Below are 22061 nucleotides of genomic sequence, written 5' to 3'. Positions count from 1 at the left end.
GGCCTGCGTGGTCAAACAAGGGGAGGGGCGCGGGAGCCCGGCGGCGGCCGAGGCCTCGCCGCGCACCGCCACGCAGCCCAGCCACACGGCGGCGGCGGCCCAGCCGCGGAGCAGCCCCGGCCAGCCGCGCGCACCCACCATCGCGGAGCCCTCGGCGGCCGCGGGCAGCTGCGAGGGGGAGTGGACGGGCCCCGCGACGGTCAGCTGACTGCCCTCCGGGCGCCGCCGCGCCCGCCCGCCGGTGCGCGCCTCGGCCAATGGTGGCGCGCGGCTGCCGGGAATCGCCCAATAGGCGCGTTCGGGGGCGTGGCCATGGCAAAGAGGCGGGGCCAGAGGGTGCAAGGTCGGTAGCGCCGTGCTATAAACAAGGGGAGGGGCGGGGGAAAGGGAGCTGCGGCTTAAAGGGGCCGCGAGCCTGGTTTGCCCGGCTGCTTTAAGCGCTCCTTTTGCAGCGCCCCAAGGGGATGGTTTAGGTCCGGAACCTACTCCCGAGTAAACAAGCCACGGAAGAGCATGCATTTCATTACTCGGGAGCGAGCCTCGCAGAACTCTGTGCGACTTACTCCTGAGAAAACACGCAGGGAGGACCTGTTGCGCGCCCTTAATGCTTTGCACGTTTTTTATATGTATAGAAGTATTGGGAGCAAGCGTAGCAAAATGGCCTCATTGGACTAAAGCTGGTTGCTAGTTCTCTTCCTTCCGCAGAACCAGCCCGCGTTGCAAGAGGCCAGCGAACCTCCCCTGTCTGCAAAGGACTCTGCCCTCCCTCTCTGCGGGCCGGTCCTCGCTCGTAGGATCCCCGGCGATGCTGCCTCTCTTTCTGTCCCTCTCCCCGCTTCAAGACTCACATTTAGCACCGAGTCGTTGTCAGGCCTGTCACTGGCCTGAGCAGAACACCTTAGGGGGCCTTTCCCCGTGTCATCTTGCTGATTGTAAGCTACACGGGGCAAGGACCTTACCGCTTGTTTCCAGAAGAGGCGCTTCTGTGAATTCTCCATTCACGGAATTGCGCAGGGCGTCCCGGTCATTGTTCGGAGGAGGAGGACGCACCATGTTGCCATGTGGCTGCAAAGTATGCTCCCTTTTTCCTCCGAAGGACGCCAAGAATAAAAACCAGCCAGCCAGAATCAAACAAAGTGCACCCTCCATCCTGCTCAGGGTTCCCTCCCCAACCGTCCTGAGATTTTACAATGATCAGACAGTGTATGAAAATGTCAAATAAATAAATAAGCCACGCCTGAGCCCGATGCCTCTGGGCAACTTGGAGGGGCTGTCCCCTGCCCCCCATTGCTTGCCTACAACATGCAGAGGTCTCAAGCTCCAGCTCGTCATCACAATTAATCGCTCCTGATAGCGACGAGGTGGCTCCCAGGGTGTGTGGTCTCAGGAGGATGACTTCAGGTCATTGCGTAGTTTGATTGAGCAATCACAAGGCGGGGGGAACGGAAGGGAGGGTCCCCCGTTTTTGCCATAGTATGGGGTTCGGGGTACACTCTCCAGCCATGGACGTGGCTGTATTCTGCTCCCACTTAACATATGAGGTTATCTTGGCCTAAGTAAGGTGCTGGTCCTTGTCCCCAGGGCCAGCTCCAGCTGCTGGAGCCCCCTTGGTTGGGCAGGAGACCCTCTGTGAGCGCACTTTCTCCTTGCCTGCTCCCCTTGCTTGCTCACTCATTTTGTGTCATTCTCCAGGCAGTTCACAAAAGTTAAAAACACGCAGACAACAAACGTTTAGCATAAAATAACAAAACCTCAACAGCAATTGCAACCGAATCTGCACGGAGGCATAGCAGAGGTGCAGGATAAAATGCAATACTAAAACGAAAGTCCAACAGATAAGCTTTTAAAATACTGGGGGAATAAACAGGGCTTTACCAGTGCCAAAAACAGAGAGTAGGTGCCAGGCACACCCCTTTGAGGAGCTCACCCCAAAACTGGGATGCCAGAACCGAAAAGGCCCCACTGGAAGTGACCCATGTTGCTTCCTTTGAAAGGGGCTCCTGGAGAAGAACCCCCAAAAATGACCTCGGAGTCCATATGGGAGGAGGCGATCCTTCAGATAACCTGGCCCCAAGCCATCGAGGGCTTTGAATGTTAGTGCCCGCACTTTGGGTTGCTGGGTCTGGGCTTCAGCCTCCCGCCAGGGCGGCTGGGAGAGGACTGGCATCCTGTGTTCCCATGAGCCAGTCCCCATCGGCAATCTTGCTGCCCTGTTTCGGATCAGCTGAAGTTTCCGGACCGTTTCCAAGGGTGGCCCTACAGAGCCTGTAGTTGAACTCTCCATGAAGCAGTTGGGAGATCAGTTTAAGCTGATCAAAGGTGCTCCGTGCCAGAGTCCACCCATGCCTCACGTGACAACTCCGGGTCCAGGAGCACCCCAAGCCAGTCCCAGGGGTAGCCCCAAACTACCAACCTTGTCCCTGAGGGGGAGTGCAACCCACCCAGATCAGGTTGAATGTCGCCCACCTGGACGGACAAACCACCTGCTAACAGCACCTCTGTCTGGTCTGGATTGATTCTCAGTTTGAGTATTGGCCCTCATCCAATCCATGACAATGCTCAGACCTGGATTCAGAGCAGAATGATGGGATTTCAAGTCCAGCCTTCATCTGGAGGGCACCAGACTGGAGAAAGCTGGGTTAGCAGGCCAAAGAGTTCTAGAGATTAATTTTGCGACAGTTTGGTTAGCCTGATGGCGGTATGCCCCTTGCGGGGATTTTCGTACAGCAGCGCAGGTTGGTTTTGCGGCTGTATAATGTCCTGCTGCCCCCTTGTGGAAAAGCCGGGAGCGCCTTCGCTCGGGTGCCTGATGGAGCTTAACGGGCAGGTGCCAGGTTGCAAGCAGGATGCCTGTGGGCCAATGGAAGGGAGTGTCTGTTTCTGGCTGAAATGGGGCAGGCCAGTCCTGTCAGTGACGGTGCTTAGGAAGCTACAGGTATTTATATCCCACTTTTTCTTACAAAGAACTCAATGGGGCTTACTTCCTCATCCTTATCCCCACAACAGCCTTGCAAGGTAGGCTGGGCTGAGAGTCTGGGACTGGCCAAGAGTCACTCAGTTGCTCCCTGGCTGAGCGGGGACTGGGACCCGGGTCACCTGAGTCCCGCTCCTGCGCCCTAAACCACTTCACTACCCTGCTTCTCCAGTGGGAATTTCACTGGGGTTCCAGGTGGAAGAAGCAGGACTTCCCTCTGCCCTCAGGTTTATCCTGGCATCACCACCACTACTACTACTTCTATACCTCTCCACAGCAAAAGGTAGGCGGTTAAGAAACCAGACACACCAGCAGGGCTGGAGAGAGAATTCAAGCAGGCAGAGTGTCCACAGAGTGCCCTTCCTCACAAGGAAAAGTGCCCATCTCATGCAAACTGCCATGGTTATACAGAGGAAAATAGAAACCTTTCCAGTTATTTTGGAATGCAAACAGCAGCAATCACAGGCATGCCAATTAAGGAACACCACCTTATCTGCATCCTTCAGCGGTTAATTTACAACAAGGGCGGGCTCCAGCCTGTGTCAGAACAAAATGCCATTTAGAACAGACAGAGACTACATCCCATGTTATCACAGATAACCTAGATAACCAGAGATTGCGGGAGTGACTGGGTCCTGAATCTCCTGTGGGAGATTGCCCTTCTCCTGGCTACTTTCCCACCAGGCCAGGCTGCCTGAAAATCATCACTGCCCGAACATCTGCTTTGATGATGCTTCCAGGCGTGAGGTTGCATTGTTCCTTGTGGTAGACTGGAATGACAGGCGGCTCTCAAGCTGATTCGCAGTTGATCACAAGGGTTTCTGACTCATTGTTTAACCAGAGCTGAGTAGCTGTGCCAGTGCAATAGTTTAGCAATAGCTCTGCAGTCGAGATGCCGGCATCCCTGGTCTGCTCCCAGGCATGTGGGGTCATGGGGTTTGGCGGCTGCATCACAGGGTGCAGTCCTTGTGTTGCTGCAGGTGGTTGCTGGTTGTTCCAACCTTCATTCCGGAGCATTTGCCACCTTCCTTGAGGCTTGGCTCGCTTTCCAGGATAGGGCTGAGCATGAGACCAAGCCTGCAAATGCTGGAGGGTGGAATCCATGGAGCTTCGGCAGATCGCTAGGGTTCAAGAGGCCCACTCCACTAGAAATGGGCGGGAGCTTTTCAAAACAGCAGAGCCTGGGCACTCAAACACCTTATTGGCTGCGGCAGGACAAGCATTCTAATGGGATACCAAGCATAAGAGCTCTTGCAAAATTTGCAGCATTTCGTTCTCTCTACCAGTTCTTGTTTTGTTTGGAGACAGGTTGTGGCTTCCGTGTGGATAACACAGTGCCGTGAAAAAGGCAAAATGTCCTGGAGATTCGGGACCTGCTTAAATAGGTAATCACGAATGGACTCAGAGATTAAAGTAAAACCCAGTTAGAGACTGCATTGTGCAAACTGCTGACCCTCCAGAAGAGGGATCACAATGTGAAACTTTGCAGAGGAAGGTGATGTGCTCGTTGGTTGAGGATTTTCCACAGCATGAAAAAAACCTGATGCTTACACATCCCTCTTAAGAAGCCTAATATGCCTGGAAGGCTCCTTTTCAGCGACTCTGAAGCACATCAATTTGCACATTTCCACACTCCTCAGGTTCGCTATGCAAAGCAAGTTGAGTGTGAAACTGGTGGTTTTGAGGATGAACCAAGTCAGGCTAAAAGGGCACGCCAGGCATGTGGCATGTGGGCACGAGCTTTTGGCACGAGTTGGCCCTTGGCAGGCTTTTTCCCTCCCCTGCACATCTGCCCAGGCCCCGGGAATGGGTACAGAACCCCCAATTCCCTCACCGGAAGAGGTCAGTCCAGGGGCTTCCAAGGAGAGCCCCTTGGCTGGTATCACTCCGGGTGCAACGCTTTCCCTGGAGACATACTGGTCTTTTCAGTGCCAGGGAAAACCCGTTTGCTTCTGGCCCTGATTCTCTTCTGGCCTGCCAGTTCTGCTGTGCCATCAGCCCCAGCAGGGGGAAGAGTTGCAGCCTAGGATTTTTTTGCCCCAGAGGAGGGCAACAAAAACGGTCCAGAGTTTAGAAATACTGCCCTATGAGAGATAGAGAGAACTGGGCATGCTCAGCCTGGAGAAGAGAAGACGGGGGGACACAAGATCCCTCTATAAGTACCCCAAAGGCTGTCACAAAGAGGAAGGTCAAGATCTCTTCTAGCTGATGCCAGAGTGCAGGACACGGAATAATCAGTTCAAGTTGTGACAACCCCGATTCAGGCTGGACATCAGGAAAAGCTTCCTCACTGTCAGAGCAATGTGGCAGTGGGACCACTGTGAGGTGGGCTCTCCCACACTGGAGGCATTCAAGGGGAAACTGGGCAGCCCTCTGAGTGGGAGGGTGTGACGTGGTGTCCTGCAACAGCAGGGGTTGGACCCGAGGGCCTTCATGGCCTCTTCTAACTCTGCCCTTCTAGGAGTCTGATTTATGGACTCAGTTTGTCCTTGATTATTTCAGATTACAGGTCCAAACTGCAGTAGCGTGTGGGTGTTGCCCTTCCAATCAGATGGATGAGATCAGGGTGAGAACAACAGAGGCTTACATTTTAAAAGGAGAGCCCCCGCTGCCTTCCAACGGGAGACAGTGGCTTACCAGGGACAAATAACAGAACCCATAGAAAATAACAACCATGAGAGCATGAGCTCCTGTGGTCCCAAATATATCATTTCGAAACAAATGCAAAACCAGGTTGCCAACTGATCAGATCAAAACTCAGCCAGTCCTGCTCCTCTGCTTTTAAACAGGCTGTTGTTTCCATCAGTTGATGCCGCCTGCCAGGGTTTGTCTGCAGGTGAAGCAACTTCTCACAGCCTGTTACTAAGGCCTGCAGATCAAACTGCTGTAAAGGCACAGATGCACAGTGGCTAAAAAGTTGGCAGCCCCAGTAGTTCGCATCCTTTATCCTCGGAAATTAAACCCCACTGATTCCAAGCAAACCTCCTTTCACAGCCTGGTTCACTCAAGGACTACCAGAGTACAGCTTTGAAATATAAATCACTGGCATTTTCTACCACATGGTGATTTGATAATATTATTTATTTCATTTTTTAGAAGCGTATCTCCTTCATGGGAGCTAGGATCTTAAGTTTAGTGTTTGCATTTTAAGATCAGAAAAAGACAATAAATTACATCATGTCACCCACAAAGGGGCAAATGTTGAGAAACCACTGTGCTTTCCTTAGGAATAATAATATTTTCAAAAGGGAAATAAACCCCAACAACCCCCGCACGCAACAGAAATTTAGAAGTCAGACAAAAAGCTACATTCAAAGGACACACATATACAGTCAAATAAAGCTGCTTAAAAACTCAAAGACCTGCATAAAATATCCCTGCAAGGGTGGTTAAAATGGATGCCATTCTTTGGCTAAAGATGGATTTCGCCCATCTGCATAGTTTTCCAAAAAGGTCAAAAGGTAAAAGAAGCTGCTTTCTCCCTAGATTTCCAGAATCAAGTATTGCTATAAAGTAACCCAACTGTTCTGAGTTAATTCTGCTTCGGTACATACAGGAAATGGGGATTGGGGGGAAGGTTACTGGCCTGGCTCAGACAAGCGGGGAATCAGTGGGCAGACCACCAAAGCAGCTGGTCTCCCTTCAGAGGAGCACGATCCCAATTCGGGCTTCCTCCCGATGTGCGGGTTTTCGGCTGGCTTGACCCAACGCTGCCGCCTCCAGCACAGGGGAGCATTCCAAAAAGGCCTCGCCATGTCCCCGTTCCTCCAGCCTCAGGCCCCTCGGGCGGGGGTCCGCTTCCCAGCCACGCTGCAATCCCACAGCACCCCTGGGCAGGCGCGGTGAGCCAGCCTTGATGAAGGCTGGGCGGCACCTCCGTTCTGCTGGGAGTTCTGTCCTGTCTCCTGCTGGGCCAGAAGCTTTCTGGGGACCCCTGCAGCCGGAGCATTGGGGAGGAATGCCGAGAGCCGGCTTGCCCTGCCGTCCATCCTATCCTCGCAGCTCGAACCGCAGAAAACTAAAACAGATCTGCACTGCCCTCCTCTCAAGCTGTGGATTCAAGGCACACACAGTTCCTGCCACCAAGCGCTCGTTGCTTCCCCTAATTTCACACCCCACAGGGGGGAAACGAGGAACAGTATCATGGAGTCACCAAAGAAGTTGTAGTGCATTTAGGGTTCAGACTTGGGCCTCGACACGAGCCGAATGTCCTCAATTTCAGGAAGCATTTCGGCTGAGGAGAACTCCCGGCCAGTTCAAACACAGTTCCCACAGGACATGGCTGGCTCAGCATTAAACAGCTGCCAGTTTGTTTGCTAAGACTGAAGGCAGCAACTTCCAAACCGTTTTGGCTTTTTAATTATACTTTTTAAGGGGAGGCACCATTTGGAACTTTTTAAAAAATACTTTCTGCTAAGAAATTGTACAGCCTCTGAAGGCTCCCTGCTGTGAGAGATGTTCGGGAGTAAAATTATCATTCCACCAACAATATGTACAACTTAACAGAGAATAAGTGTACTCTTTTGTATGAAAGAGTGTAAAGTATGCACACACACTCCCCTTGTGTGGAAGGACAAAGTGGATGGCTAAATCTTGCAGTAAAGTGCAAACTTAAACACACTTACTTGGGAGAAAGGCCCACCCAGCATGTGGGACTTACTTCCAAGTAAAGATGCAGAGGCATTTTGCTCCAAGTTCTCTTTTGGTTCATGGCAAATTGCACAAGGTAAAATGGTCCCTCCTCGGTCCTTATGTACTTTCACTATAGATCTGCAGCTCTAACTTGACCTGCTGCAAAATGTAAGCCCAGAAGTGAAAGGAAGTCTGACACAGGCCCAGAACAGGGACTCAGAGATGCAACAGGTAATTCTGAGTCAAGCTAGGTGAAATAGCTGCACACAAGTTCCACAGTTCCTTTATTCCTCACAGGGAGGCAGGATATTTGGTGACTTTTGGGCATGGGATTTTAAGGAATTCTTAACTTTAAATATGAGGTGGCTGAAAGGTTCTTGCTCTAAAAATTCTTGCCAGTGCTTCAAGCGCTTTCGGTAATTTGATTGTGTTCCTTGGATGCCATACTTCTGAATGCCCGTGTTAACAATGCCATCTCCTGACCTTGCCTTTTTAGGGGCATTTCGGTTCAAAGCATCAAGCTGCTGCTTATATATAGCAGTGGCAAAACTTTTAAAAGGAAAATGGAGAAAAGGGGCCAGTAGAGGAAAGAGAAGGAAGACAAATATTTTGTTATCTCATATTTAAAAGAAGAAGCAAGCATCTTAAAGCAGTGCCCTCCCAAGATGGATCCAATCTTTGCAGGGGAGCTTTTGTCCCAGTGCAACCCAACATGAAACAGGAAGAAATTCTGGGCTGCATAATTTGGTCCAGGACTTCTTGCTGAGTCTTTAGAACAGGAGTGACCAAATTAACCGCTTTCACTGGATGCTTAGCTTCCCAACTCCTCCAGCAGATTACTGGGCAGGAGCAAGTAATCTTCTAAGTATCGCATCTGCAGCTCTAGATTTCCTTAATCCGGGCTTGCTCTGCCACATCTTGCCCAGGATAGGGTATCCCATCCTGGCCCGGGTGCTTCATTCTAAAAAAACCCTTCCTTGGAACCGCAGACAAATGGGGAATCCCTGGTGACTGCTCGGAAACCAGAGACAAGAAAAAATCTGGAAAGCTGGCCTGATCCAACACCCAAACTTTACCCAGCACTGATGCCACGTCGCTCCGACACAGGCCAAGCCAGTGCACGCCTCGCCTTGTTCTTTATATAGTACCGTTGTTCTTTTTAGGACGACAGATGCCTGCCTTAGAAAAGACTTACAATCTTGGATTTGACATACAGTGGACAGTGGAGGAAAGAGAGTAAAACGGGGGCGGGTATAATTGGTGGATACGTCACTCCGGCTGCATTTGGTCAGGGTTCGTGTCCGTAGGGGAGTGACGGGCAACTTGTGTCCACGGGCCGGCAGCGGGATGAAGGGTTGCAAGCGGCTGCAGAGGGTGAACAGTGCGCAGTGAAGCTTGTTTCCTGGCAACATGTGGCTCTTTCGGGTCTCCCTGGTGATTTACTGCCAAATGTCAGGAGTAACTAATAGGATTTAGGGAGTTGCCACTGAATTTCAGCGACTCCTTGTGGGAGGAGAGTCCTGGAGGTAGACATCGGCTCCTGGACCAGCCAGAGCTGCCCTCTTTCCACAGGGTACGGGGACCAAAGGCCGTGCAGGAAAGGTGGCTTTTCGAGGAAGGATTTGGACATACCAGGAGCAGTGGACGTGGCAGCAAGGGAGAAATGTGGGGCCCCTGGGGAGCGGGAGGGTGCTGGAGGGCTGCAGGTGGCCACCCCAGCAGGGCCCCCCTCCGGTTTGCACTGTGGCAGCCTTGCAGCAGAGGCAGGCTCACCCCGCGGGAGGGGAGTCCGCTGCCCAGATTCGCCTTCCCCAGCCCAGTGCTCCCCGGATGGGGTGGGTAAACCGCAGCGCCCGAATCCCGTACAGAGATCATCACTTCAACACCCTACAATGTACAGGAGTTGTGGCCCGGCACCTGCAGGCACCTGGCTGATCTAGGGGAATGACATGTGGGGGGAGAGCCCCCCTCACCTCCGCCTACTCATCACGTTGACAGCCTTGCTGGCAAAGAGTGACCCTCCAAGTGGCCTATTCCTTTCCCAGCCTCTTCCCTTACTAAAATCAAGTACCAGGTCGATGGCACCGATAGACTTTATTTTGCGCTCAAATGGCTTTACATCCAAAAGCCACCGGATCACTGGAAATGAACACAATTCCTGCAACTCCTGCCCTGGAATCTCAGTAGTCAGTTGCTGCAGAAGAATGGAGAGAACCGTGTCTTCTCATAGGGCCATCTGCCCCCTAAAACCGGATTTTAAGAATTCACTCCACATGTGCCTTTGAAGACTGCCAGGGGGCTCAGCAAGTTGACCAAGATCAACTGAGATTTGAATCAGGTTTCACCAGAAGGAAATGCGTGCAAGTTATGATTGCAATTACAAGCACGCGTTTAAGCCCTCCCTAAAGGAATATTTTTAAAAAACTTTTGCCTCCACCAATGACTGCAGGGCTCCTTGGAGCCAGTTTCCAACGCTGCCCCCAACCTTTTGGCCCAGAGGGCTCTCTGAGCCATTCTGCACAACTGATTCCGCGATTGCCACTGGATCGGTCGTGCAGAAGCACGCAGTTCCTTGAACACAAGGGCCTGGGAGTTAATTTCCTTGGCCTGATCGACAAACAAGGTAGAACATCTGAGGAAGGCAAGCAGCCAGTACCGTCCGAGGCCAGGGAGTAACATTTTGGAATGTTCCCCTATATAAAAAAAGCCCCCCCCAAAACAAGAACGGACTTCCCTGCGAAGAGAAAGGAGCCCATCAGGGAAAACTCTTCTAGCCCATCTGCCTCCCTGCTCTGCCAATATTTATTATTATTTTTTAAGCACAGGTAAGCTTTCACCTGCTATATAAAGTCATACAGGTCATCCCCATCACCCCGGGATGCTATCTATCCCTGGTTCTAATGCTTGGCCTAGCAATGATCCCAGAGCTCAGTCCATGAGGATGGGACCAGCCAGAGCTTGGATGGGGAAACAGTATCGCAAATTAAGGTTCCCTTGGATGGAAGGCAAAGAACCACTGTTTCAATCCCGCTGAGTTCCCCAACGCTTGTCGGACGTTTGTCTTCGATCAAATCCCCGATCAGATCAATAAAAAAAATACAGAATATATCCCTAGACAACATACAAGATTCAGAACTCCCTGAGATGGGAAAAGAATTCCTGTCTCATCAACAGACGGCTGCGTACGTCGTGAGAAGCTCCATCCTTGCTCCCGCCTCCTTCCGGCAAGTTTGCGCAGTCTCTGTATCGACGTGCCACTGGAACGGAGGTAGGAGGTGCCCCTGAACAGCCCACAGCTGAGAGAGGACCGAAAGCGAGCAGACCCTGGGAAAAGACACCCCCCTCCGAGGTTGCCTGTCTTGTTATTGCTTTGTCTCCCTTTCCGTCTCTTTAAATTAAAAAACCAGCATAGGAAAAGCAAGAGCTCTCTTTGGGCATCCTTGGGTTGCCGACCCAAAACGAAACCAGAGTGGATCCAGATTCTAGCAGGTGCCTAGGATCTGGCTGCCCTGAAAGAGGACTGCCTTTGGCATCCAGAGCCCACGTCCATGGAACTGGCGGCTGGACACTGGCTTCCGGGCTGGGCCACCTCCCTTGGCGGAGCAGGCCGGGAAAGCTCAGGTGGCTTAGGGAGACGCACGCGGGACGCGCAGGGAAGTCCTCTCGTCTTCCTCGCCGCCTCCCTGGGTGTCACGGCTACCTGAGGAGTGCGGGCGTGCGGCCGACCCCGCGCGCGGGCACCGGCGTGTCTTTGGAAGGGACGGGAGTGGGCGAGCCCGTGCGAGCCGGCTGCCCGAAGGCCGGGGTCACACGACGTCGTCCGGAGGCAGGCTGCGGTTCACCTTGCGATGCTGGCAGTTCCTCTCGTTCATGAGCACCGTCGTTTCGTCCGTCCCCACGGAGTCGTCCGTCCTGGGCAAGGCACCGTCCAGCTTGGGCAGGCTGCTCTCTGGAGACTGGGGGCCGCTCTCAAGGCGCGAGGCCATGAGGCCGTTCTGGTACTGGAGGCGCGTGATCTGCAGCGAGGAGGACACAGAGAAGCGTCAGCACGGGAGCAGCCCGATCCAGTCCGGAGCCTTCAGAGGCACCGGCCCCCTTCATTCCCAGCATGATAGAAGCTGCAGTCCGGCGCAGCAGGAGGGCCCCAGCAGGGGAAGGCTGGTGCCTGTTCAAGGAAAGGGCCGTCCAGCCGCTGCATTGTGCAGAGTGAAGTTGAGTGCCCTGGATCCCTGCTGCCCCCCTGCCCTCGGATGCCCCCCTTGGCACGGAGCGCCGGATCGTCTCACTAGGCTGGTCTCCCAGCAGGGCCCCCCAAGGCGGGGGGGGGGGCACACCGGCCCCGATTCCTCCACACAAAGGGAAGCGCCTGGGCTGCGGCGCTGCTTGACGACGGAGGTTTTACGTGGAAATGTACTGGCATTCGGATTATTGCCGAGGGGAAGCCAGTTCCCTGATCGGCCGCCAGCACCCGCACTCGTTCAGGCGGCCACGGGCAAGACCACCCCAAGCCTCACCTTGATGTACTGCAGGTCCATGAGGGCCCGGACGCTGAAGTCGGAGACGTACTGGGAGCTGGTGGTGGCGTTGAGCTGGTTGTTGCTGCCACTGAAGTTCGAGGAGAAGGAATCGCTGTGCTCATGGTAGCAGAGGGAGGCCGAGCGATGCAGGTTGCTCATGTGAGACGGTGAGCGCACCTCTGAAACTAGACGAGGGCAAGCATGAGCACGAATGATGCTTCCGTCCGTCCGTCCGTCCATCCGTCCGTCCTCCCTCCCCCAGCCTCCTGCTCACCCCTCCCTCGACTCGTCTTTCGTGCCTCCCACACAGAAAGGAAGGCCACCTAAAATGCCTCAAGCTACACCATGACAGGCCGCGTCACGAGCGATGTGGGACACAGGGGATGCAATGATCTTTCCCCCTGATGAATGGACTTCCTTGATTTTCTGGCCCAAGGCCACTGCTGGGTCACGCGGTGATTTGAGCCCCATTCCAGCCACCCTGTGCGAATTTCAAGGAAGCAGGAGGGCCACGGTGGCCTCGTTCTCTTTTCTTTGCTCCCGCTTGGTGCCCCGGGGACAGCCGCCCGCCCCGCGGGGCTGCGTTACTACACGGCACTCGCGTCATACAAAATCCAGGCAAAGGGTTAATGCGGCGCCCTCACTCCATGCACGAGCAGTTTACCTGGCACCTTGGCATACAAGGACCCGCGCTGTACGAGGGACTGGCGATGGGGCATGGCCGGAGGTGCTGGAAGGCAGGACAAGAGGCAGGTGCAAAAGGAGGAGAAAATCAAAGGAACCCTTTGCAATGCACCAAAGAATTCTTGCTGCCGTTGGTTTCCAAAAGGGTAAAAGTGAGATAAAGCCCATGGCAGGCTGGCTTGCTGTGCCTGGATATTCTGGCACCCACGGTGGGAAGTGCGAGTGGCGTTCCTTCCCACACTAGCACCTCTGGCACAAATACCGGCCTCTCATGCAGCTGCTGCTCTTTTCAGTGGGCCACATGCGGGAGAACTTCCGTCTCTCCTACTCCGCTGCCCTGAAAGCACACCAACCCCGGTGACGGAAGCATTCCCATGCTCCTGGCCCCCGAGGGAAAAGCCTCACACAAGCGACGGCTTCAGGGCAGGTTGTCAAACGTGATACAAGTTACAAGAAACCAGCATGGATCTGTCCGCACAGTTTGCGCTGGGTGGGGACATTTCCGTTCGCTCCTGCTGGAAATGCGGGGACAAGCTCTCCATAATGGAAGGCTAAAATCTCGCTCTGTTCCTGACTTGTTCTTTGTCCGCGGATCTTTCCCCATATTGGCTTCCTCGGCTTCACCGAGGCAACAGGAAGCCCACAGAACAAGCAGAAGATGTATGCAGATGCTTGGCTCAAAGGGCTGGCTGGGGGATGCTGGGAGTCGTAGTCCAAGAAATCTGGAGGTCCCCAGGATGGGGAAGGCTGAGCAAGGTGGAAAGCAGAGTGAAATACCCAAGGCGGCCATTAGGTGGCGCAAGGCAGCATTCCCATTGCCCAGAAGGCAAAGGTCCCCACGAGAGGGCAAAGACAGCCAGTTGGCTGCCTGGGGGGCAGAGCCAGCCCCAGGGAGGAGGCCAGCAGCCACTCCAAGGGTGCCAGTCCTCGGAAGCAAGTCTCTCAGCAGCTGGAAGAAAAAGCTGAGGTGGTCCAGGCGGTGGCTGAGAGCAGTGCCAAGACCTTGCCAGGATCCACCCGTGAGCCAGCCTCCCCCCCCGCCCCGAGCAAGCTCACCTTCCTGGCCTCCCATCTTGCTGCCCCTCCCCAACTGCTGCTGGTGCCTTTCCAGTGATGGAGACTCACAACTCCCTGCTGGCTGGGGCTGGTGGGAGCTGTAGTCCAAAGCACGGGGAGCTCAGCGAGTAACCCATCCCAGAGGTCTTCTCTTCCTGAGCCTTGCCATCTTTCACCATCGCAGTCTTTCGCCGCTGCAGCCGCAGCGTCCAGTACCCCCATGCTGAGACTTATCCGTGGAAGGTCACTGCTTTGCCCATACCCCTTGCACCCGATTGCCATGGGGGGGGGGGGCGGGGGGAGTCCTCCCAATGCTGCCAAGTCCCTCTCCTCTGTCCCTTTTGCTTGAGACTCGGGGACCATTCTGCAAGACTCTGTTCCCCTCTTGACCTGCATTTCAGATTTTGGAGCTGGGCCATCCCTCACCCCTCCCAGCATCCCCTCTATTCTGGTTCCCAGATCCAGCATCACTTCCCGTCCTTATCTTCAAGCCCTGCTCTCTCTCTCGGCTCTTCTATCCCAAAGTACCACTGCCGGGGACTTGGCTCCTCTCTCCACCCTCCAGAGACTCACCGTTTTGTCCCTTGTTGCTCCGTACGCTTGGAACGTAACACCCCCTCAAAACACACCCTTTCAGCGAGCCCCTGGGGCAATGACCCGGCACCCTGCCCTACTCAGGACGAGGAAATATTTCAGTCCAGCCGGGGCAACCTGTTTTGGTCTATCGGTCCAGAATGCCAAGGGCGAAAGTGGCGGCTACTTACTTGATGGGACAACTGGATTTAAAGCCATCACCCCATAGTAGGAGAAAGGCCCCGTCTCAAATTTCATATTCTCCTTGCCGGTCTCCACCTCCACTTTGCCCTGTGAGAGAGAGGGCACAAAAGGAACGTGGGTCCCGGTCGGCAGCGTCTGCATGTAGAGCCCCCGCGGAGCACGGATTAGGGCCAAGTACCGTGAGGGCAGAGAAAGCACAAGGGTGTGAAAAGTGAACCTAGAATTAGACGCTGTCCAGTCCTTGTGGGAAAGCTTATACCCTTAACTCATTTGCCTCGCAGCAATCCTGCGAGGGAGGACGCCCCTGCACCCATTTCCCAGTCGTAGGGCTGCTATGACTAAGGCGGCAGAAGGCTTCCTACGGAATCCTAAGGTCTGAGTCCAGACCCTGAGCCTGCGTGGAAGCCCGTGCACAGAACGGAGATGCAGGGGCACCTCGGCTCACAAATTGGGTCACGAACAAACATTTCATAAAAATTTTGATTCAGGTCACGAACTCCACATTGGGTGGCGATCACGATCGTGGCCATTCCCCCCCACCCTGCCCCGTGGGGAGATGGCCGAGATCGTGCCCGTCTTTCCTGCACAAGCGCAACTGCGGGCGCGTCTGTCCCCCCCTCCCAGCACACCGGGATGACGGGCGCGATCATGGTTGTGTGGGGGGGGGATGATCACACTCATCCTCGTGGTGTGGGGGGAGATGACCAGGATCTTTACTGTTCTTTGTCGCTTTGCTTCACATTTTTCTGATTTAAAAAAAAAAGTTACAGAACAGATTAGCCTTATTTACATTGAACTTTATGGGGAAATTTGACTTGGCTCACGACCAATTTGAGTGGCGACCGGAGAACTGGAATGCACGCCACTGCATGCGGCGGTTGTGGCTGGAGGGGGCGGCTCCCCCCCCAGGCAAGGCTTGCCTGCCTTCCTGGCACGTGGAATACCTGCAGGATGAGGATGAAGAAGTCGGCCGGCTTGTTCCTGTGGAAGAGGAAGTGTTGGGGGGCCTTCTTGTTCCCCTCGTCGAACTTCAGCTCCTGGATGACATCCCGGTGTTTCAGCAGCCGCAGCAAGATCTTCTCCGAAATGAGGCATGGGGTGAACTGCGCCACCTCTGCAAAAAGCAGGGTGCAGCACACAGTCAGGCCTGACAGGCAGTGCGGGAGAGGCCCGCAGCCTCCGGGCTTTCAGGGCGGGGCCGTGCAGAGGAGCAGGCCGGGGACCTGGCCCTAGACCCCACGGTGCCAGCTAGCTCACTGTGCAACTCTGGGCTGCACACGGATCTCAGCCTAACCCACCTCACAGGGTTGTTGTTCCAAGGATAAAATGGAGAGGAGGAGAAACTTGTAAGCTGCTTGGGCTCCTTGCAGGTAAAAAGTCAGGATGTAAATTTAATAAGGAATGAAGCAGACAAGCGAAAGGAGAGGAAGTACGCCAAGCACACGTGTGTGTCCCCCCCACCAACTCATTTAGGCAGCTGCCTCCGTCCCTGGAAGGCCTCAGCAATTATAGGCAGCCTATAAATACACGTATATAAAATAAATCCTTCAGCAAGCCAGAGGCATGCCATTCCAATCTGCAAAAACACATTACGTGTCCAGTTCTTCATGTTTCACCCTATATTTGTATTAAATCTCCATCATTTTCATCTTCTCTACACTCTGGGCACGGTGTTTTCCCAAAACACGAGAAAACTTAACAACAAATTGAGCTCGGCTCAAGCGGCACGGGATACAGGGCAGAGCTGCAAACCATTTGGGCTGCGTCCTCCAACTCTCCACCTGGAGGCATGTCTCAAATGCCTCCGCCGAAAGGGCTGTTTCCACCGGCGCCAGAAAGATAAGGTTGGCTTGGCGCCAGGCGGGCCTCAGTGGGCAGCTCATTCCATAGCTGGGGGCCACCACAGAGAAAGCCCTTCCCCTTTGCATTTTATGGCAGTGGTCCATTTGTGACCAAGAGGGTTCCAACGGGCCGATCTGGCTGGCAAGCCACAGTTTAGGACAGAAAGACCCGGGGGGAAGTGTCACTCGTGCATTGCTTGCAGGGGGAGGGGAGAGCCTTTCAACCCTCCCCCGGGGCAGGTGAGAGGGTGACCCAAAGATCTCACAGAAGAATTCCGCATTTAACCTCAGGCATTTTAATTCAGGTCTTGCTGGGTACGAATTACAAATGGAAAAACAGCCCTGCCAAGGCAACTGCGGTCTGTTATCTCCACTGTGCAGCCGAGGGGCGGGGGAAGGGAGTCAGCTGTCGAGGCGATGCCGGGAGTGATTACAACCGTCCTTCAGGGTAGGCCCGTGATATTAGCTCCACACTGCAGGGGGAGGCTGTAGAAGTAGCACGTGGCAACCCCGTGCTGGTTTCATGCCACACATTGGAGCTGGGTTCAGATTTTCAGCCCACAATTCCACCCAGAGGAAATGCTTCTCAGGCTGAGGCCTCATCCTGCCCCTGCACACTGTCTCAGAGACCAAACCCTGGGGTCAGTGGGGGAAGCATCCTGCCCCCTGGGCTTTGATGCAGCTGCACCACACTTTGCTATGCTTTGTAAAAGGAATGCTGGAAATGGTCCTTGGGAAGAGTAAGGCTGGCCAGGATCTGGGGCACCAAGCCTGCATTCTCTGGGCTGGAATTGTCCTGTCCTTATCTATGCAGCCCATCCCAAGAAGCAGCCCCTGCCAAAAACTAGCATTTTCCTCCTAAGCTCTCTGCAATTTCAGCTTTGATAGGAAGCAGAGAAGAAGGAAAGGTAGGACTCTCCCACTTTGAGCAGCCCCCACCCCCGGGGCAAATGCACGGAGGCCTCACCTCTCTCCCCCTCCCCCCAGCCAGAGGCCCTCACCCCCCTCTCTGACTCTCAGCCTTGGGGCTTCTGTTGGCCTTGCTGGGGGGAACAGATAGAGAGAAAGCATGCTGAGGGACAGGCAGTGGGAATAACCATTCTCAAGAGGTGGATTTCCCACCTGCCCTTAAAATCGGACATGGCCGGATGGGGTGTGGCATTTCCAATGGGAAAGGGCATGTCTTTCGGATGGAGGTGGCGTTGGTCCTACACTTGCAACTGATGCTCAGCCGAGCCCTCTCAAGACACACGGCTGCAGCATTAGGGATGCAGCTGGCACTAAGAAGGGCACAGGGGGCAGGGCCCCCTCTGGAAAACCATGGCTTGAAACAAACAGGGATTCACTGATTAAGCAGAGTCTGCAAGGGAACAAAGGGATTTGCAAGTTCCGGGCTTGATTCTCGGGAGTAAAATCACAGGCCGCTGTTCTGTGTAGACAAACTGAATTTGAACTGTAACAGGGAGTGCTCTCCCACGGACAGAGCAACTGACTGGAAGGGGATACCCCCGTTTGCCGATGTCTTACTCAACCCAAGTTTGCCTCCTTTACCGTTCGGGTTTTTTCAGCAATGCACTTAATAGTTTATGGAAATATTTATAGCACTCAAGGGAACAAGGGCAACAGGACTGTGGTAACAGACAAAAAGTTTAAGGTCAAATTTTCTGACCTCTTCCCATGATTTTTTAATGGTTAATAATTTGTAGGGATGAGCTGCAGAACCCGTGTTTGAAAATGCCAGCTGTTCATTGCTGATGTACATTTGGACTGCATCAGTCTTGCAAACCAACAAAAATAGCTTTAAAAATTAATGTAATCAATAGAGTATGTTTATCTCCCTTTGCATGCTCACATGAATTGTTGCCATCAGCCTCACAGAAGTCTGCTTATTATCCATAGTCCGGAGAGAGAAGGCAGTGCTGAAACATCCTATTCAGTGTACTTCTGAATTTGCCTTTCCTAACCTGGAATTTGCCCTCCCAGAGTGCAGCTGCTCCCAGCATCCTCCAGCCAGCCATGGGGGATGCTGGGATCTGGCTGGGGAACACTGGGAGCTGTAGTCCAACACATCTGGGAGACCCCCAGACTGCTTCAAATCGGGGCACGCAGTTGATCTCTGGACATTTAGGACTTCCCAAAGCAGGCCAATGCCCTGGCGCTGAAGCCCCAAAAGGGTTGGAGACTGAGCTTCCACCTGCCCCTGCTGCAAATGACCCCAGGTTTAGGGCTGGCGGAGCCAGGAATGGTAGCCAGTCCGTCTGTTTTGTTGCTCTTGAGCAAACCAGGTCAACCATGAAGCTCGGCCTTTTGGCTCGTGCATTTATCAGCTCTGTTCTACACATGCAGCAGCTCCCGTGTCCTTAGAGACGCCTTCTTCCAGGGCCTCGGGCCCAACGCCTTGTGCTTGTCCTTGCCTTCTGCACCTGCACCGATGACCAGTGGGGGCTACGGTCCAGCCGGGGGACTGTGCCACGTAAGATGCAATGGCTCTTGCAGCAGCTGAGCTGCCCTTTAATTACGAATTAGCTAACACTCAGGAAATAGTTAATAAGAAATGATCAGGACATAATTAATCACTTGTCACTGGAGCATAATGCATCACTCACCCTTAAGGCCAAATCAGTTATTCATTTGCACCAGGGAACGTGTTCTGCCACCGGGAGCGAACGCATCATGCAGGGGCACGGCAAGAAACAAACAAAGGGAGCGCGGCCAATAAACTGCACAAGGCCAAGAGATCCTGCGAGCTGTGGCAATCCCAGGGACTCAGTCAGGGGAGCGCCCTGCCCACTGGGGCTCCCTCCGTGCCCCTCTACCCAGAGGGACAGGTTCGGGGAGGAAATCCAGGGGGCCTCTTACCCACGGAGAGGAAGCGGTGAGCAGCCAGGAGCAGCTGTGGGGAAATCTTCACCTTGGACTCCGTGTCGTTGTCTTTGAAGGCCGAGAAGTCCCTCTTGTTCTTCTGGTTACTCACTCGCTTCTTGGTGCGGTTGTCAGCTACACAGAGGGAAGGAACATGATCCAAAGAACGGCGTCGCAGAGAAAACGCGCTTGCCAACGCAATGCATTATTGCATGCAGGCCGGCTGTATTCCCCGCAAGGGCATCGGCTGCGTCCCAGAAGCCCACACCGCCGGCCTGATCCAACCCAGGCTGCTACTCCTGCCTGACCAGGCACTCCTAGGAAGCCCTCCAGTGGGCATGAAGGCAAATGCACCCTCCACCCATGTTCCCCAGCCACTGGTGTAGATGGGCATGTTGCCTCAGACACTGGAGGTAATCTACAGCCTCCATCACTAGGACTCATTAACAGCTGTTCCTGCCACAATAGGGCAATCAATGTAATTCTTATGCTACCATTTAAGCTCTCAGCTGTGCATTCTATTCTTATGAACTGTGTTTATGGTAGTGTTTGTTTAGATCATTGGTTCAGTGTCACATTATGTATATTGTTGTCTTAGCAGTATTGCAACTTATTGTTTTGATTCGGGGTGTTTTGCAATCTGCTCAGAGAATGTCCTTCGGGACCACAGATCATTGGAATATAAATTTAATAATAAACAAACAATCCTGCTTTAAAGCCATCCAAATCTGGTGACCGTCATGACATCTGGAGATAACCCTTTCCATATTTTTAAAGCTGTCCTTCCTTTTATCTTCCCCGAATCTCCCACCACTTGGCTTCATGGGATAACCCTGGTTCAAGTCTTACGTCAAGGAGGGGAAGAAGCTTGCTTTAGCCGCTTTCTCGGTGCCACGCACAGCTTCAGACTCTCTTTCCCAGGACTCCTTCGCTACCACTTGTCTAAGCTAAGACACCCTGGGCACTGTTGTCTTTTCCCGTGGAGGTCTTGCTCCAGTCCCTTGATCAGTTTGGTGGCACTTTTCCTCTAGGGATGTGTGTGTCGGCTTGTGTGTGCGTCTCCATGCAACTGGGACATCGCATGGATAAATCCAAATCACGCAGACTGCAGTCCACACACACCACTGGAGAGTGTGCGTGGGGGACCCACGGAAGGGCCTTCTTAGTGCTCCGAAATCTCTCCCCCGCCCCCAAGCAGCGCAGACATAGAAAGGACTTAACTGTACATGTCCGACTCATCCAGGATTTCCGACTTGATGATCTCCTCGATCACGTCCTCCAGCGTGACCAGGCCCAGCACCTCGTAGAAGGGGTCCCCCTCCCCTTCGCTGTTCACCTTCTGGACAATGGCCAGGTGCGATTTACCTGTGGGAGAGAAGCGACTCGGTTATCACGCCAGCCAGGCGAGCTGCGCGGGCGCCAGAGCTCCGCCTGGTCGGGAGGATGCAGCCGGGGGCCCTGGGAAACCAGGTCCTGCCACTCACCGCGGCCACGGAATGGTGGCCCCAGGAAACCATCCGCCTGGTTGACCCCCAGCACAGAGGTGGGTGCTCCTGAATGGGCCGTGGCGCTTGTCAGATGCCAGGAAGCAACTGCATTGGTGACGCAGGGGGCACCGGCCGGGAGGAAGCCGGGCCATACCGTGCTCCCTGCACCATCACGGTGCTCCTGCCTAGCCCCCTGGCCTAGCTGCCGAGGCCTTCCCCGATCCGGTGTACACGTGGCGTGTTAGACTCCAACTTCCAGCACCCCTGGCCAGGATGGCTGGAAGTTGTTCATGTCTTCCAGAGGACACCAGGCTGGGTTCAGCAGACTCTTGCCTCGCTGGTTTCGGCCAGGTATTTCTCCTTGGCAGCCAACTGGTTCCGCTCTGATCTCCCACTTGACTTCTCCACTCAAGCCCCCAGCTCAGGCTTGCAATCGGTTGGACTGGACCATCCCTGCCACGAGGTGCCTCAATTCCACTGCTGCATCCGATTTCCAGGGAGGCTACCAGGGAGACGCATTTACAAACTCTGGGAGAGGGGAATGGGAGAGTCTTCCCATACAAGGCAACTTCAAAATAAAGTAAAAGCTCTCACGTCAGTTGCACAATATGCTGTGTTTCAGGGCATTCCCGCAACACAATGGCAAGTCGTCCGCGTGATTCTGAGTGCGATTACAGCATTAGAGAAAAAGGCAATTAGGTGTCCCAGCCCATCGCAATTAGGGAGGGAAGAAGCCCACTTCCCCCTTCTCCATCGTGGGTGGGAGACGACCTCCCAGGATGGCAAGGAAGAGGGTAGCGACTACACGCTTTTTCTAATCACAGAAGAGGAGCTGCGATTTCCTGCAAGTCTGCTGCATTGTTCAACTTCTCTGGAAGAGCAGGCGGTGATTTGGAGGCATGGGCTGGATCCGGCTCTTGGATTCCACCACGCCAGAACCTTTCCGGGAAGCAACGTCACCACGGCGGACGGGCCAAAGTGCCGGCTCGCAACCAGGCACACCCACATCGTCACATGCCATCTTGTTCGCAAGACCTATCGGGAAACCCTCTTTCCGCCAATCAGGGACTCTCAGCGTAGCCCACCTTGAAAGGTTGTTGTCGTGAGGCAAAAATGCAGCTATCCAAGCCACCTCGAATTCCTCACAAGAGAAACAGGCAACTTCTAAATGCAATGTAATAATACCAATAATAGCCTGTTGTTCTTCTTTCAGCCTAATTTACAGGGAAGG

At 54.0% G+C, this 22061-nt stretch overlaps 2 protein-coding genes across 2 annotated transcripts in view; both read right to left on the bottom strand.

Annotated features, from left to right (window-relative positions):
• Window positions 1–1053, bottom strand: part of CNNM3 (cyclin and CBS domain divalent metal cation transport mediator 3) — a 25595-nt gene extending 24542 nt beyond the window's left edge. Inside the window, exons 1-3 of the mRNA XM_044437361.1 lie at window positions 960–1053; window positions 487–565; window positions 18–358 (exon numbers count right to left, since the gene is read on the bottom strand). Coding sequence (XP_044293296.1) covers window positions 18–358; window positions 487–565; window positions 960–1053 — 514 coding nt within the window. The remainder of the gene's footprint in view (window positions 1–17; window positions 359–486; window positions 566–959) is intronic.
• A 4984-nt stretch (window positions 1054–6037) lies between these two features.
• CNNM4 (cyclin and CBS domain divalent metal cation transport mediator 4) overlaps window positions 6038–22061 on the bottom strand; it is a 42215-nt gene continuing 26191 nt past the window's right edge. Inside the window, exons 3-8 of the mRNA XM_044437360.1 lie at window positions 20565–20708; window positions 19341–19478; window positions 15585–15754; window positions 14628–14727; window positions 12121–12308; window positions 6038–11622 (exon numbers count right to left, since the gene is read on the bottom strand). Of these exons, the coding sequence (XP_044293295.1) occupies window positions 11413–11622; window positions 12121–12308; window positions 14628–14727; window positions 15585–15754; window positions 19341–19478; window positions 20565–20708 (950 nt within the window). The 3' untranslated portion in view covers window positions 6038–11412. The remainder of the gene's footprint in view (window positions 11623–12120; window positions 12309–14627; window positions 14728–15584; window positions 15755–19340; window positions 19479–20564; window positions 20709–22061) is intronic.

This window comes from Varanus komodoensis, unplaced genomic scaffold (genome assembly GCF_004798865.1).
Source record: "Varanus komodoensis strain SLA01 unplaced genomic scaffold, ASM479886v1 scaffold30, whole genome shotgun sequence".
Taxonomy (NCBI): Eukaryota; Metazoa; Chordata; class Lepidosauria; order Squamata; family Varanidae; genus Varanus; species Varanus komodoensis.
This window is presented reverse-complemented; position numbering and strand designations above follow the sequence as displayed.